Source organism: Polypterus senegalus, chromosome 11, assembly GCF_016835505.1.
Source record: "Polypterus senegalus isolate Bchr_013 chromosome 11, ASM1683550v1, whole genome shotgun sequence".
Taxonomy (NCBI): domain Eukaryota; kingdom Metazoa; phylum Chordata; class Cladistia; order Polypteriformes; family Polypteridae; genus Polypterus; species Polypterus senegalus.
This window is the reverse complement of record NC_053164.1, coordinates 148,449,336-148,467,287: the sequence shown is the minus strand read 5'-3', so window position 1 is coordinate 148,467,287 and position 17,952 is coordinate 148,449,336. Positions and strand designations below refer to the sequence as shown.

The 17,952-nt window shown below is 34.9% G+C and overlaps 1 protein-coding gene across 1 annotated transcript in view; it reads right to left on the bottom strand.

Moving 5' to 3' along the window:
• The window catches only part of nup107 (nucleoporin 107), a 92,131-nt gene that overhangs the window by 13,310 nt on the left and 60,869 nt on the right, over positions 1–17,952 (bottom strand). The window contains 5 exon segments of the mRNA XM_039769785.1: positions 3,523–3,625; positions 4,210–4,322; positions 6,927–7,077; positions 12,479–12,517; positions 12,860–13,060. Coding sequence (XP_039625719.1) covers positions 3,523–3,625; positions 4,210–4,322; positions 6,927–7,077; positions 12,479–12,517; positions 12,860–13,060 — 607 coding nt within the window.

Here is a 17,952-nt window from a genome sequence, read left to right as displayed (position 1 = left end):
GGACAGGATCTCACTCCCAACCCTGAGAGGGCACTCCACCCTTTTTCGGCTGAGGACCATGGTCTCGGATTTGGAGGTGCTGATTCCCATCCCAGCCGCTTCACACTCAGCTGCAAACCGATCCAGAGAGAGCTGAAGATCACGGCCTGATAAAGCAAACAGGACAAGATCATCTGCAAAAAGCAGTGACACAATCCTGAGTCCACCAAACTGGACCCCCTCAACACCCTGGCTGCGCCTAGAAATTCTATCCATAAAAGTTATGAACAGAATCGGTGACAAAGGGCAGCCCTGGTGGAGTCCAACTCTCACTGGAGACTGGTTCGACTTACTGCCGGCAATGTGGACCAAGCTCGGACACTGGTTGTACAGAGACCGAACAGCCCTTACCTTATCAGGGGGTCCGGTATTCCAAACTCCCGGAGCACCCCCTACAGGATTCCCCAAGGGACATGGTCGAACGCCTTTTCGAAGTCAACAAAACACGTGTAGACTGGTTGGGCAAACTCCCATGCACCCCCCAGGACCCTGTTAAGGGTGTAGAGCTGGTCCACTGTTCCATGACCAGGACAAAAACCACACTGTTCCTCCTTCTTCAGCTTGACGGCATCCCTCGCCGCCGGTGTCCACCAATGGGTTCGAGGAGTGCCGCCACGACAGGCACCGACCACCTTACGGCCACAGCTCCGGACAGCTGCCTCAACAATAGAGGCACGGAACACGGCCCATTCGGACTCAATGTCCCCCACCTCCCTCAGGACCAGGGCTGTGGAGTCGGTAGATAAATGCTCCGACTCCTCAGTTTCTAAATCTTCCGAGTCCCTGACTCCGACTCCTCTGTATGTATATACTATGCTAATGTATTTTCTACATCCATTGAAGGAAAGGAAGGCAACATACATGTCATTTCACCACAGAACTACTGGCTAGGAAGCCAACATTCTACTATAATGCCAGATTAAAGACAAACACAATTGATTGGCAGCCGCAGATTGCGGGTGTCCACATGGACGGGCAGATCCAGCTTGCCGAAAATCTCGACCACCGCCCCAATCCAAAGTAATGTGATGCCTCGGTCTGCTGCAGTGGCTGTCTCCTCTGTCAGCCAGCCGGAAGTTTAGTGCATTGTGTCACTTCCCGGCCAGCTGATCAGCAGAACGAGCCTCTGCTGGAGACAGGTAGGGAGATCTGTGTTCTCGGCTCCTTCGGCCCCCATCACTAGCGCATAGTGAAGGGAGCCGACGGAGCTGAGAACACACCAGATGATTTTCAGGCGTTTGGCGTGAGGACTCGTTGAACGGCCGAAAAATCGGCAGTGCATCTGTAAATGTATGGGGGGCTTTAGGCTAGGTTCACAGTTCCCTGTAACAGTGGAACACAACACAATGGAAAGCGGTGCCCCACCTTACCTGTGCATTACATCCCATATAGTGACGCATACAGTCAATTAAAAGCATGCTTCATGGTTACTTGACATGTTCGTTTTGTGGTAACATTATGCACTGCATGCATTGGGCTTTATTCTTACAGCAGAGAAGTAGCTCATTATGACTTTGTGAATTGGGACATTTCAACTTACTTTTTTAATTCCCATTTAAATTTAGTAGGAGTCGGAATCGGTTAACTTTTTGCCGACTCTGACTCCGACTCCTCGACTCCACAGCCCTGCTCAGGACGTGGTCGAAGTTCTGCCGGAGATGGGAGTTGAAGCTACCTCTGACAGGGGACTCTGCCAGACGTTCCCAGCAGACCCTCACAATACATTTTGGCCTACCTGGCCTGACCGACATCCTCCCCCACCATCGATGCCAATTCACCACCAGGTGGTGATCAGTTGACAGCTCCGCCCCTCACTTCACCCGAGTGTCCAAGGCATGTGGCCGCAAGTCTGATGACACAACCACAAAGTTGATCATCAAACTGAGGCCTAGGGTGTCCTGGTGCCAAGAGCACATATGAACACCCCTATGCTTGAACATAGTGTCCGTTATGGACAACCCGTGACGAGCACAGAAATCCAGTAACATAACCGCTCAGGTACAGATCTGGGGGTGGGGGGGATTGCATTCCTCCCAATCATGCCCTTCCAGGTCTCACTGTGATTGCCCATGTGAGCATTGAAGTCTCCCAGCTGAACGAGGGAGTCCCCAGAAGGTATGCCCTCTAGCACCCCCTCCAGGGACTTCAAAATGGGTGGGTACCCCAGACTGCTGTTCGGCGCATACGCACAAAAAATAGTTAGAACCCGTCCCCCCACCCGAAGGCGGAGGGAGTCTACCCTCTCATCCACCGGAGTAAACCTCAATGAACAGGCTCCAAGTCGGGGGGCAATAAGTATGCCCACACCCACTTGGCGCCTCTCACCGGGGGCAACTCCAGAGTGGTAGAGAGTGTCCAGCCCCTCTCAAGGAGATTGGTTCCAGAGTCCAAGCTGTGTGTCGAGGTGAGCCCTACTATCTAGCCGGAACCTCTCGACCTCGCGCACTAGCTCAGGCTCCTTCCCCTTCCACGTCCCAACAGCCAGCTTCTGAAGCCGAGGATCGGACCGCCAAGGTCCCCGCCTTCGGCCACCACCCAACTCACACTGCACCCGACCTCCTTGGCCCCTCCCATAGGTGGTGAGCCCATGGGTAACACACAAAATGCATTCAAGTAATAATTCAGATTACCTGAATCATATCCAAATTGGCAAAAACATTTAGTTTTGTTTACCATATCTCACCAACAAAGGGTTGCAAACCATCTTAAACTATATAATGGGCACTTCTCTTTATTAAAAGTTTATTTGGCAGAGATTATGAAAAATAAATATGCTTAATTATCTGCTATACTTAAATCAAGTTTTACTCTTGATGCATACAAACTCTTTACTCTTTATCTTTACATTGCCAAGTATTACACTCAAAAAGTCACATGAATTTATGTCGAGAGTCAGGTGAAACTTTCTATGCAGTTTCAGGAACTAAACTCCAAACATTTTAATGTTATCACTTTCATAATGTTAGCATCTGAAATGAATGAAATGAAATCCAAAAAGGCCATAGAGAAAAGTGAGCTCTGAAAACTAAATATTCTGCATAACTGAAAGGGTTGGAGTCTGGAGTCCTTTACAAGTCTCTCAGGTGCCCGATTTATTAAATTTACACTATTCAGTGCCATTATTTATTCTCCTGACAGTCTTAGCCAGGGCAGGGTCATGGAGAACCTGAAGCCAATACCAGTACTCAATAGGCACAAGATCGACCACCACCTGGACCACTTCCATTCCAGACAAGTAATTGTGAAATTAAGGCAATGGCTCTAAATTAGTTCAATAATTCCACATTCAGTACCAAAGTATACAAGTGGATACCACATATACAGTTTTAATTTACAGAAGACACATTTGTCTACACTTTGATATGGACATGTTTAGGACATGATGCTCAATATAACCTGCTTGAACTTTAATTATGAAAAACAATGTGAAAAAATAAAACACACAGTATAATACTTTGCCATCTAGCAAAGCTTACCACTTACCCATAAACATCCTCATGATTGCATTACTCTGTTTCAATGCCTCTGACCTCTGTGATGGATCGAACACCAGCCAGTCAATTACATCAATCTTTCGCAGATCAGCCTGTCACAATGAAATATAACACAATGTAATAATAATCAAAAGCCTGCATGTACTCCAAAAGTTAACAAAGATCTACCCTCAAAATACCAAGGCACTCTGTAAAGTCCATTGCTACTTCCAAATTTGCCCAGTGTAAGTTTCATCTTTGTGCTCTTTACAATGAACCAATATCCTATAATACTAATATATATTCTTGAGTTCTCACAAGGTATGCTGGCCTTTCACCAGATTATTAACGTGTGTTATCGGGAAGTTTATATTGTATGTATAGGCATATACTGGCAGTCACTATTGGGCAACAAAGGAAGAAAAGCAATCATACTTGGGGGGAAAAAATATTAAAAAAAAAAAAAAATGTAAAAATAATCGTTTCCATGTCAATGGGAGATAGGAAATGCTTCCTGGGCACTTTCGTATTTTTCTAATCTCCTGGTCAAATCTGAAATAATGGTATCATAAAAAAATCATTTATAAGAGGCTTCAGTCTTCATAATGTGCACTGAAGTTAATTAATCAATTTAATCAACCAATGAACAACATAAAACTGATTAAATCCCTGGTAGAAAATTGTAAGTCCATCGTACCTGTGATGTGCCAGAGTCAAAAGCAGGAGAAATATCATGATGAGCAAAGTCTTCCACATCTTTCTTGCGAACATTTTCTACCACCATCTTTGTCACAGCTGCCACATCTAGTCCTGATATAATACCATAAAATGTAAAGCTTAGTAAGATCAAAACAATAAAAAAGACATTTAATACACTTTGGATAGGTAGTAATGCAAGGAAACCCTGGCCCTGAGAGTATTAAAAGAAACTAAAGAAAAAAAAAATGAGGTTGGGAAGTTGCTTCTCTATTCAGGAGGGAAAAAAAAAAAAAAAAAAAAGACTGACTCAAGAAGCAAGAAAAAAAAAATTCTCAAATGATTGCATAGTAGTAATTTAGTTTTATTAAAGTGAAAAAAACACATCACTGGCCCCATTAACATCAGCTTTTTGTGAATAATGATGTCGCAGAAGTAGAGCTCTACATTTACTGCCAACTCAATACAGACCAAAGATTTCTGCAAATGGTAAGTGACATCACTTCACACTTAACCAAGTATGTTGTGTTTGCACCACATCTGTTACAAGTTCAGTGCATGAGAGAACAAACAAGAACAGTATGCTTCACTAGGGATGGATGGATGGATCGATCAATACTAAAGCATTAATGCTTCCGATCCTGACTTTTTAATTTAAACATTGATGTTCACATTAAAAGTACTGATATTTACACATTTTCAATAATATGCAAATTTATCAGAAAATAAATAAATAATAATAAAAAAAAGAGCATTTGATGGTGAGAACATGATTAAATTAAACATCATATTGTGTAAAACAGGAGCTGCTTTTTCTTCAGTGTTTTTCATCGCCGTGCATTCACACTGGCAGTTATGCGGGCCACCAGCCAAAGCAGTGGAGCTGTGTGTGTGAGAAAATGACAGAAGGAAAGCAAAGTGTTGTTTGGAGTTATTATAATGAATCAAAATTTGATATGTGTCAGAAGACTGTAGGCTACTACGGAAACACCACAAACATAGCAAAACACATAAAAGTCAGTCACATTGCGGAATATGTGGAGATACCATGAAGGTAATTAGAAGAGTGCACAGTCACTCAGATTGCAATTTACTATTAAAAAAGCCTTCCATAAAGGCAAGCAGCACACAGGCAATGTTAGTACTGCACTCGGATGTAAATGTTGTAATTGTTTGAATAGCAAATGATCAAGGTCTGTTTTCAGCAAGGAGTAAATTACATTTACAGCTTGATGAATGGACATACTTAGAACACATTTTTAAACTTAAAAAATACTTGATACTATCTTTAAATTCCATTCCCTAGCATTACACCCCAGCATCACTCAGGCTGTAAAAAGAATGCCAAGCACAACCCGGGCAACAGTATAGCTGCATCTTCTCCTCTCACCTGTAGGCGTGCCTAGTAATAATGATGTCTCACAAAAAGCTTTTTTCATCAGACCAAGTGTTGCATGCTCTTTAAAGGGATACAGTATCAGATACAGTGATATAAAATATTGACACTTTGGGCACAATTTGGACATTTTTCACCTAGGGGTGTATTCACTTTTGTTGCCAGTGGTTTAGACATTATTGGCTGTGTGTTGAGTTATTTTGAGGGGAAAGCAAATTTACACTGTTATACAAGCTGTACACTGACTACTTTACATTGTATCGAAGTGTCATATCTTCAGTGTTGTCCCATGAAAAGATATAATAAAATATTTACAAAAATGTGAGGGGTGTACTCACTTTGTGAGATACTGTATGAGCAGTGATGTTGAGGAGCCCCTCATAAGCAGTGATGAAGAAGTGAGTTTGTCTTCAGTCAGTGAAATTGAAATGGACAGCGAAATAAAGAGTGAGTCTAATGATTCCGAAAATGATGCTTACTCAGTATTGGCATAATTAATTATACTTTTTTGGACTTTTTAAACACTTTTATAGTAAAAAATAAATAAATAAATAAATTAAGTATCATTTTTGATCCAAAAAGTGCAACACTTTTTATATTTTTCTGAGAAAAAAAATGTAACGCTAACACTTGTTGTTCCATAGATCATTTGTAAGAACTGAACATGTTTAATAATAAACAAGCAAAGTCATCTGATCTTTGGCACTATATGTAATATTCTACTAAAGCAAAGTCTTTAAAATGTGAATTTTTTTATGTACAAACACACTAAGTTTTTACATAAGATTAACCATTTTTGAAAGACAACACTCTGTCTGCATCAGTATTGGTATTGGCAATACAGCCCTCAATATCTACTGGTATCAGATTGAAAAGAAAATCAGCAGCATCTCCCTTCATTAGTTTTCACAATTCTGGTCATGGCGTACAGTAATAACCATATGCTGATAGGCAATAGTCATCAATGTTTTTAGTAGCATCTTATCAAGTTAATTCTCTTGAGCTGGATTAAAATAGATAAATTAGGAAAATTTTAAATGTAAGCATATCATCAGGGTGGTATTTTAAATGCCCACTTGTTACTTTATTATACAGTATGCTGAAACAGAGAATATATCTTCCAGTAACAATGGTGTATGCTACAACTGATACATTCTCACAAACAGCTGCATCATCTTAGCTACATCACTTAACAGCTCTCATCCCAAAATCAAGACATTTCCAGTCAATTTTCATAAACTGATCTGTCAAGCGCAGCGAACTCTTAATTTAATGGGGCAATAAAAAAAAAAAAAAAATCAAACAAACAAAACATAACTTACCAGCTTCCCTGGCTAGTTTAAGACAATGCACCCGCTGCTCAGTCTCTGTTATGGACTCCAGAAATTCAGCATACTGAACAATTGCTTGGTCTGGTGGCAAGTGCCTAACATAATGTGCAATCAGATCTATATTCTTCATATTTATCAGAACCTAGGAAAAGGAAATATTTTCATTGTGGATATATCAAAACAAGACATGATTATTAATTAACAACATTCAACCCAAAAGCTCACCTGGAAACAAAATATAAACAAAATATTAATAGGATCAAAATTATTATGTTATGTGTGCTATTGGTGTCCTTAAACTACACGACAATACTAGAAGCTGGGTGCCCTTATTAGAGTTACTCTTAGCAAATTAGTTTTAGTTCAGAAGGTTCATCTGCAGAGTCCAAAATGAACTCTTATGAAAACTTAAACAGAAACTAACCAAAATCTCATCAGGAATTGGTAAACTGGAAAACAACATTTTACTCAGCTTAAGGGGTACAGTACTCCCTTTCAATTCCTAATGGGATGAGCCTGAAGAAAACAAAGTGCAGTGCTCATGTCAATCAAGTAAGAAATGTACAGGAGGAGATTCAAGTTTACTGCCACTTGGACTACAATAACAGAGAAAAGGGGCAGATACAGATGGACTGGACCTTGGCAATCAAGACTGGCTCTGCAAACAAAGAACATGTCTTCATTTGAAAGAAATGAAAATCTGGGGCTTTGACAGATGCTGAAAGCTGCCAGTTGGAAATTATTTAATTCATACATTTGATTCTGAAGCAAACTCATTAGTCAGGTTAAATCCAAAGCAGGAATGGAGCAATCTGAAAGCCCCTAACTGGGATTTATACAGTTAATGTTAATGGACAAGAGAGTAGCCTCATTGCAATTTCAAGTCACCTCTCAGGGAGCAATAAAGGAACTGCATACTGCTGGGGTGTATTTGTGTGATGGTGGTCCCTCATTTCTAAATGTTTGATAATCTTGCCTGCAAATATTTGCAAACGTAGGAAGCAGGGAGCTGGTTTTACACCCTGTTTTATTGTTATGTTAAATTAATTTAAAGACTACCATTACAATCAACTGAAAGAAATATGTCCTTTACCACTTAAATTACTTGTCAGGCCTAATTGTGCTAATTTCAAAGGAAATACAGTAATTTAAGTGAACTGAATGAATATATCTCGTTATTGTGAATTGTCAAAGGGGGTATACTGGCACCAACTTATCTATAGTGCATGTTTATTTACTTCCACACAGTAATCCTATTCACATTCAGACTTTCTTTTACTTTGAATCAAAACACCCTAACCTGGCACTACATGAATAGCTCAGTGCACGTCTTGGAATCCTTGTGAATATTTGGACACAATCTTATTAGTAATACACTGCAGTTCACTTGTGGTGACGTCTCTAATCAACTGTAGAATGCTGGGAATTTAGAAAGTTTACTCCCTAAATATGACATGTTTTCATGTGTAAAACTCATTGAGAGATGTAAATCTGTGTTTAGATAATATAATCCTGCTCTCTGTCCCCAAAACAAATGCATCCAAACAGCTCTCACCCTTTTTCAGTGATTTAACATTGAAAACAGACAACAGTGTTTTGACCTCTTGCTTATTAGAACAAGTTAGAAAATGTGATTCAATTAAAATTTGACTTTTTGTGGGCAGGCCTTTTGTGAATGCAATTTAATTTAGAACTTCTACGTGCAATTTTGTGGGTTTGCTTTTTCTTGTACTTCATTTTAAAGTGTGTATTCTTTTTGCTGTAAAAAGGTGCTTGGGATAACTAATTTATTGGTGTCGCCTTTTTATGAGGGAATGCTGCCTAACCAGGTCAGTAAATAATTCCACCTACAAATTATTTTCTATAGGAAATGTTGCTGCCAATAACAATTTTTAGAGACAGGCAACAATGAAAAAGATAAGGCTTGAGGCCCAAAGAGTTTAATCAATCACACAGAGTTCATGGCTGATTTGTTCAGGGGTATCAGAAGCAGAATTATTTGGACTGCAAACTACCATCTTAGAAAGATTATATGGTTCTTTCCTGGAAAACAACAGCTTGTGTTCTGCATACAGACAGGGAGTGTTTCTTCAAAGGAAAAAAGTACACACCCCATGTTTTTGATGTGAGGGTAAACAGGATAGTAATGTTGAGGTTGGAACTACCGTATATACTCGCGGATAAGTCAGGACTTTTTCTATGTGGATGTGGCAATGTGCTGTATCAGCATGTGCTCCTAACCTCTTTCTCTCTCTATTATGCCTACGTGACCACACGGTAAACTATTCCAAAGCAACGTTTGCAGCAATTTGTGTTTTTTTCTCTCTCATACACCTTTATCATAAGAGCATCCCTCATCTACGATGGAGCATTCAACCAGAAGAAAATATGAAGCTGGTTTTAAATTAATTATTGAAGTAGCGAAAGAAATTGGTAACTGCACTGCTACAACAAATTTCAATGCGTTAGAAACTGATGTGAGATTACGGGAGGCAAGATGATAAAAAAAAAAAATAAATTTAAATGTCTCATTTTTGAACAGTTTTATAAGTCATACGTGAGTATATACGGTAAACTCTCTTTATTTACTGGCCAACATAAGCTCGCATCCTTAAGTACTTTGGGTGGTGACTGAAACAATTAGGCAGGAAGTGGACCAAAAAAATGTTGCTCAACCATAGAAAACCAATAGTATTTCCATAAACTGAGGGGAAGAGAAAAAGGGGGGTGTTTTGGGGCGGGCGGTAGAAATGGGGTGGCATTCATTTATTGCAATGGGAAGAGATTCATTTAAAAGAAAATAAACTTTAATATTGCAATAATATTTTTGACATTGACTTAATCTTTAGTCATTATCTTCTCATATTTAAACCTGCTTTCTCCAGGTTAAACTTGACAATGAGAGAGGTTGGGGTTCTGACTTTACAGCATGTTCCAAAGTCTATGATCACACAATTTTACTACACTCTGTGCAAGTCACATAAACTTAATACTGCCATAAAATTTTTATTAAGAAGAAAATTAAACCTTTTTAAACGGAGGGAAAATATACCAATAATTATTTGTTAAGGATCTCTTTGTATACCACATTGTCAGTTCGGACCTCCGGTTGTAATATGACCAAGCTGTGCGCTGAGCTTACTTTTGAGTATGCAACGTACAGTTGGCCACGTGAAAATAATCTCGTCTCAAATCTCACAGCTTGGATTGCTGCTGTCATCATCGGTTTGAGTTTCATGGTTTGTTTCAATTACGACAGTATTTGCAGGACTTGTGTTGAAGTGACACTCGGCATCTGTCAAGCATTGTAAGCATACAACTGGTTTCATCGATAACTTTACATTCAGCTTTTGAGAGCTGAAACATTCATAAACATCAAAGTGTCCACTACTGAAATTGTCACCTGTGAATCTAAGATGTTTAAGAGGCATTGGCGGTTGTCGAAAGGTGTACAACTCACATGCAGATGCATAGGTGAAGGGCTTAAGCATTTCATTCTTATAGTGCTCCTGTGTAGTATAATTATCTCCTGTACCGTCATCAGTCCACACCTTGAACCTGTCCCAGTCATTCAATACATAAAGACACAATGTTCCTCCAGATATCAAGAATGAACCTAATATGGCCGTGCAATATGTAACAAAGAGAATGGAAAAGGTAGGTGCCATCTCGGGGCATGGAAACCACTCGGTAAGTGACAGTTCTTTGATCGATGTTGATCACCTCGATAGACATGTTAATGGGGGATGCGGTTGGAATGATAAAGGAAATGGGTACCTGAACAATGTAAAGTAAGTCTAAAATACCTACACAATAACTATAATCGTAATAAATGAACAATAAAACAGCGGAGAAGCCGTGGATTAAATAAAAAGGCTGTAGTTATCAGCAGGAAGACGTGAATCCCGTGGCGAAGCAAGGAAGGGAATGTAGAGACTGGAGCGACGGACGGCCTTTTATAGGCAGGCAGCCAACAACATGGGAGGCGTTGGGATGGGGACCCAACGGCACCTCACACGGTGACCGAGCTGCAGGCTATGGGCGATATATGTACGTAAGTAGGATTCAGTTAGTGTTGGGAACCCGCATACCAAATTTCTTGAAGATGGGCCCATAAGTAACAAAGTTGAAAAGTTCAATATGGCAGCCGACAGTGGCATCATACCACCGAAATAAGTACCAAATTTCAGCCTTCTACCTACACGGGAAGTTGGAGAATTAGTGACGCTGGAAAGTTCAATATGGCAGCTGATAGTGGCGTCATACCACCGAAAATTTTTTTTCCACCCAAGGAGTGAGGCAAAAGGCAAGCAGTCCTTTTAATGATAGCGAGTCACCTCAAAATCCACGTAAACAGTAGAGAATCTAACCGTTGAGGCACTTGATGCCAACACTACACTATGAAGGCACCTTCAGAGAATGTATTTGCTGATGTAAAGAAAAAGCATTTCCACTCTATTAATTTACTGCTCTATAGTCCAGAGAAAGTGCATTGCATTGTGCCAGCATTTAGCATGCTGCATAATGTGACACACAATCATGGCTTGCCCATACCTGAAGAGATGTGGTATGGTGAACCTGATCCTGACCCACCAAAAAATCAGACAGCAGTACAACTTTGTTTGAAAGTAATTAGCAAAATGTAAAATCAGGTAATCAGATACTACATTTATTTTTTAACCATATCATTTAACTTCTGGTCAATATCACATTGAACAACCCTTTTATTAATTAGTTCATTGACCACATCTCTTACAGCATCCACTATTGTATTTTGCGACTCCAGAACAGCGTGTGTGATCAGCCAGCGACCGAAGATGTGCTGGGCACAGCAGCACCATCAATGTGTGGATTCGTGTCCTCGGAATGGGGGTTAGCATTTGTAATATTTTCGGAAATAGAATAAATAGATGGTGGGCTGCGAGTTGTCTTTTCACGCTGACTTTGATATCTGACCACTTTTTTTTTTTTTTTTTATAATTCAGGCAGTGTGTGACTTTCTGAATTTAAATTTCCAGTAACTCTGCCACTCTATCACTTGATCTGCTTCCTTCTGTTGCTTATACCACAACTTAAGCCAACAAATAGTACGTTTTTCCTTGCTTCCAGTTCACATTCACTGAAATTCTTTAGTCCATGTGCTCCTGCCATTGTCTTCTGTACAAACACTGAACGCTATTTATATTGATTTGCATATTCAAATATGTGAAATTCTGGAAGGAGTCAGGGTGGGGCTGTAGGAGCAAGCAAGTGTATATTAAATTTCACATTTATTGGGATTTATAAAGGGGAAGTGTGTGGAACTTTGTGTATGTACAGTTTTATGCATCTGGATTATTTTGTGCATATGCACATTTCCACTTTTGTCCGTACGCCATGTCTTAGTGTGAATTTTATCCACTGCTTTATACATGAGGCCCCTTGTGTTTTTGGTGCATAAGTATCTAGGGAAGGTCTTACAATAAATGCTGGATACTCTAAGTATAAAAGCAAATTTTGCACTCAGAATGCAGCATTTAGAATTAAGGCTAAAGAACAATTACCTGAATATACATCTTCAGCACCTCCACACATACTTCTTCCTGTAAAAGACAGAAATATTTGCCCTTCACATTTGCTTTGCAAATAACACTCACTTATGGTTTTTGTCAGCTCTTCATGTGAACATAACAAAAAAGCTTAATTGATGATAAAATAATGAAGACTATAGCTAGTACCAAGTTAAATCTGCTTCATATGCAGGTTTTAAAGCAAGAAACTTAATGTAAACAAGCTGTAATAACGAACACCTACTATACTTATCAAATAATGGAAAGACTATTTCAAGCAAAGGCAAAAGAAGTGTGAACACTTTGTGTTGAATTTGTTGTCAATGTATGATCCACTAGAATACTACACCTAAGAAAACATTTGTTACAACCTACCTTCGTTGGCATTCCCAACGTGCGGAAGAACAAAATAAGGTGTGACATAAAGCGTAGCAAGTGTGAAGGAAGACTAGGCTTTCCAGCCACCAGCCATTCATTAAACTCGTCCATCAAGCCTGGAAGTTGAAAAATACAGATTAAACAAAACAATGACATCTTATGTTTTCAGTCAGATTCCAAGAAACTGCTGTTTTCTCACTGCGGTCTCAACAATACTACTTTCACTTCATCTGCTGATCTGATACTTTTGCTGACTTAAAAATCATGCTTCCAAACAATATTTCCCTAATTTCTCCTTGAGCAGTTCTTGTAGGTTGGCACTATTTTGAAAGAAAGATGGGGGGGACTTATGAATGATTACACAATGAAATGAATACCAACTCTCCAACTAGTTACTACACTTTGTGAATTTTTAATGCTAAGAGTGGCCCTTGCAAATAAAATATTAAAGCAAGTTATTTCCACATTCTTTCTCTCTCTGATTAGTAATGAGCAAATCCATAATGAGTTCTGTGAAATCACCAAAATGTTTGAGAACTTCGCCAAACTCCACAAAAATGCACCGAGTCAATTGGGAAGGATGAACTGAACTAGGTTTGAGTGGATTATGGTCCAATGGTGTTGTAATTGTCCCTTTGCGCTAGGGAAGCATCTGCCAACTATACTGGACTGATTGTGGCCAATGTCAAAACAACTACAAAGATTCCTTTAATAACTACATAGAATTTAAACATGACTTCAGTTCAGAAAGCACAACTGGTTATGCTAATTTCTTAGTCAATTTAAGCAACAATTTGTAGGTTAGATTGGTAAAAATGTATTTTTTTTAAATATTTTAGTTATTTTGGGCCTGACAATCTATGAAAAGCTTGGAGCTTAGGTTGCTGCTTTAAGAGCTGTTGGTGAGGATACAAGTAGTAGTGATAAAAGTGCTATAGAAATGTACTTATTATTTAATCCATCATTTACTAATAAATACAAAAGTAGGCATGATAAAGAAATAAAACATTTCTTATAAATGTAAACCTCAAACTACTGCACTTTTCTTAACTCAAAATAAAAGGAAAGATGTCACCTAATTTAACAATAAGATAAAAAATTTGCAGCCTCACAAGGGCCAGGAACTAAATATGGGAAGCACTGATGCAGTACACTGATTAACATACTCTACACAGATGGTAACCTTACCCCTTACCTTACAGCTACCTCTACCCATGAAACCTCTGTAGCTTATCTGCCCTCCTGCTTTTCATCAACTATAATGTGCTCCAGGTTCTGGGACTTTCACATAAAAAATTGTTGGATAAATTTAGATTTTGGCTCTAGCTAAACTTAATGTTCATTGCATGCCAGCTAATGTTAACTTCATGTGTTTCAAAATTGACATCTTTTATAAAGTGTAATATCTTTAGCTCAAAGGTTAAATACGAGTTTTAAATTAAAGGAAGAAAACTCAAAGAGAAAAGTCTTAAATATGGTGTGAACTTGTTTATCATTGGACATTAATGCTATGTTCCTTAAGTTTCAATTTATTCTTCATCACTGTGGTCACTGCTCAGCTAAGTTCTTTTCATTTGAGTTATCTTTCAAGTGTAACTGGCCTAGGCTTGCATGGCCTTACAAATGACAGTCTGCTGGGCTCATTTCTGCTCTGCAACACTACTGCAGATCCTTGTTCCAAATAAATCATTTTCTTACATTATTTATTCCTCTTATTGTAGTAATTTAAATATCAGTATGAAACTTGTTGCCAAGTATTTAAAATCTTTATGTGTACGTCCCTCACCTAACTTGCGTCTATAAAAACACTTAGCTTTTGGTAAAACTCTTCTATACAAATTGCTTTGTATGCAATGACCAACAGGATCTCATATAAATAACTGAGATTAACCTTGCAAAAATGGGTGAATTAATTTAAAATGGTTAGGTACACTTAGGCGGATTCATCTGGTTATTGAAATGGGGGGGGGGGGGGGGGGGGGGGGGGGGGGGGGGGGGGAGGGGGGGGGGGGGGGGGGTTTTTTTTTTTTTTTTTTTTTTTTTTTTTTTTTTTTTTTTTTTTTTTTTTTTTTTTTTTTTTTTTTTTTTTTTTTTTTTTTTTTTTTTTTTTTTTTTTTTTTTTTTTTTTTTTTTTATAAAAGAAATAAAAATTTTCCAAAAAAACCCAAAAACCTTCAAAAAATGGGTGAATTAATTTAAAAGGGTTAAATTGGTCACGGGAAAAATTAAAAGGAAAAGCTGTTTTTTTCCCTTTTATTGGGAGGAATTTAAAAATTGTTCACAATTAGAACCTGAAATTTTTACTTTCCCAAAATGGCTACAAGGGTTGGCTCAGGTTTGGGTTTTCCCTTTTTGGATAAAATAATTTCTTCCAAATTTTTTATTCTTTTCCAAATATTAACCATTTTTAAAATTACATTTTTTATAAAATTAATATTTTTAAAAAATTAAATAAAATTTTTAAATTAAAAAAAAAAAAAATTTAAATATATATATAACTTTTTATTTTAATTTTAAAATTTTAAACCCAATTTTAATTTATTTTATATTTAACCCATATTTTATTATTATTTAAAATTATTTACTTTTTAAAATTTATTTTATTTTATTCCCTAAATAATTTTTTATTTTTTAAATTTCTTATTTTTTAATAATTTTTTTCCAATATTTAAAAATTTTTTTTTCCCACAAATTTTTTTTTTTTTTTTTTTTTTTTTTTTTAAATATTTTTTTTTTTTTTTTTTTTTAAAAAAATCTATATTTTTATAAAACACTATTTTTTTTTTTTTAAAAAATTTATTTTATCACTAAAATTTTATTTTAAAATTATAATTAATAATATTTATTATTTTTTAAAAAATAAATAATATTAATTAAAATATAATATTTTAAAATTATCCAAAAACATAAAAATTATATATTATATCATATAAATATATAAAAATTTTTAATATATATTAATATATATAATATATATTATGGTTAATTTTTTTTTTTTTTTTTTTTTTATTTTTTTTGTTTTTTTCTTTTTTTTTTTTTTTTTTTTTTCCCAAATTTGTTTTTTTTTTTTTTTTTCCTTTTTTTTTTTTCACTTATTTTTTTGGTTTAATTTTTTGTTTTCTTTTTTTTTTTTCATTTATTTAAACATTTTTTATTTTTTTTTTACTTTTTTTAAATTTATTTATTTTTTCACATATTTTTTTATATATATAAATTATATATATATTAAAATATATAATAATATTAATTATATTATAAATAAATTATATATAATATTAAAATATGTATATATATTATATGGTAAAAAATAATATTATTAAAAAAAATTTTTGTTAAAATTTTTTTTTTTTTTTAAATTTTTTTTTTGGTTTTTAAATACTTTTGTTTTTTTTTTTTTTTATTTGGGTTTTTTTTTTTTTTTTCCCCTTTTTAAAATTTGGCATTATTAATTTTTTTTTTTTAAATTTTTTTTTTTTCACATTTTTTTTTTTTTTACATGGGCATTTTTTATTTTTTTTCATATTTTCTTTGTAATTAATTTCAAAATTTTTTTAGCATTTTACATAATTTTAATTTTACATATTTTGTTTTTTGTTTTAATTATATAATATAATATACAATATATTATTTAATTTTTTATTTTGTTTTTTTATTTTTTTTACTTTTTTTTTTTTTTTTTTTTTAAATTTTAATTTTTTTATTTTAATTTTTTTCCCTATTTAATTTTTAAATTTTTTTTTAAAAATTTTATATATATTTCATTTTTTTTTTAAAAAATTTTATATATTTTTTTTTTTTACACTTTTTTTTAAAAATTTTATTTTATTTTTTATTTTTTCACATTTATATATTAAAAATTACTAATTCACTAATTTCATTTTTTTTTTATTTTAATTTTTTAAAAATTTTTTATATATAAAATTTAAATAATAAAATACATATTATATTTTATAATAAATATAAATATATTTATATAAATTTACAATATATTATATATTTTTAAAATATAACATATATTATATTAAATATTATTAATAATATAAATATTATTATTTTCCATATACACATATTATATTTTTACATTAACATATTATTTTTAAACCCTAACACATATATTATATTGTCCAAAATTTGTGTTTTAAATTTTTTTTTTTTTGTTTTTTTTTGTTTTTTTTTTTTAAAATTTTTTTTTTGTTTTTTTTTTTGTTTTTTTTTGTTTGGTTGTGTTGTTTTTTTTATTTTTTTCTTTTTTTTTGTGTTTTTTTTGTGTTTTTTATTATATTTTGTGTTTTTAATTTTTTATTTTTTGGTATTTTTTTTTATTTTATATGTGTTATTATTTATTTTTTTTTTTATTATTTTTATTATTTATTATTTATATATATTAAAATAAAATTTATATTTTATATTTTATATATATATATATATATATATATATATATATATATATATTTTATATATATATATATATATATATATATATATATTTATATATATATATATATATATATATATATATATATATATATATTTTGTGTATATATATATATAATAAAAAGGGGGGAAAACTTTTTCCCCCCTTCCTGTTTTTTTTATTCTTTGATTTTGTCAAAAAAAATGTTTCTGATCATAAAACCTTTTCCCCATTAGTCAAATATCACAAGTAAACCAAAATGGTTTTATATGATGGTTTTATTATTTGGAAAAAAAAAATCCAAACCAATGGCCCTGTTAAAAAAGTTTTTCCCCTGAACCTAAAAAGGTTGAGCCCCCCTTAGCAAAAACTGCAAAAAAGCGTTTAAACCAATGAGTCTTTACAGGTTTGGGAGGAATTTTTTCCTCATTTTTGCAAAGGTAATTCAGCTTTATTTGAGGGTTTTCAGCATAAACCCCCCCCTTTTTGGGGCCCATAGCATCTCAATTATTCGGTCAGGATTTGACTAAACCCAAAGTCTTATTTTTTTTTTTTTCAGAGGGGTTTTGCTGGTGGTTTTGGGTCATTGTCTGTTGCAGCCCCAAATCCTTCACGATTTGGGGAACGATGGCGGACATTCTCCTTAAAGGTTTTTTGCAGTGGGACCTGGTTCCAT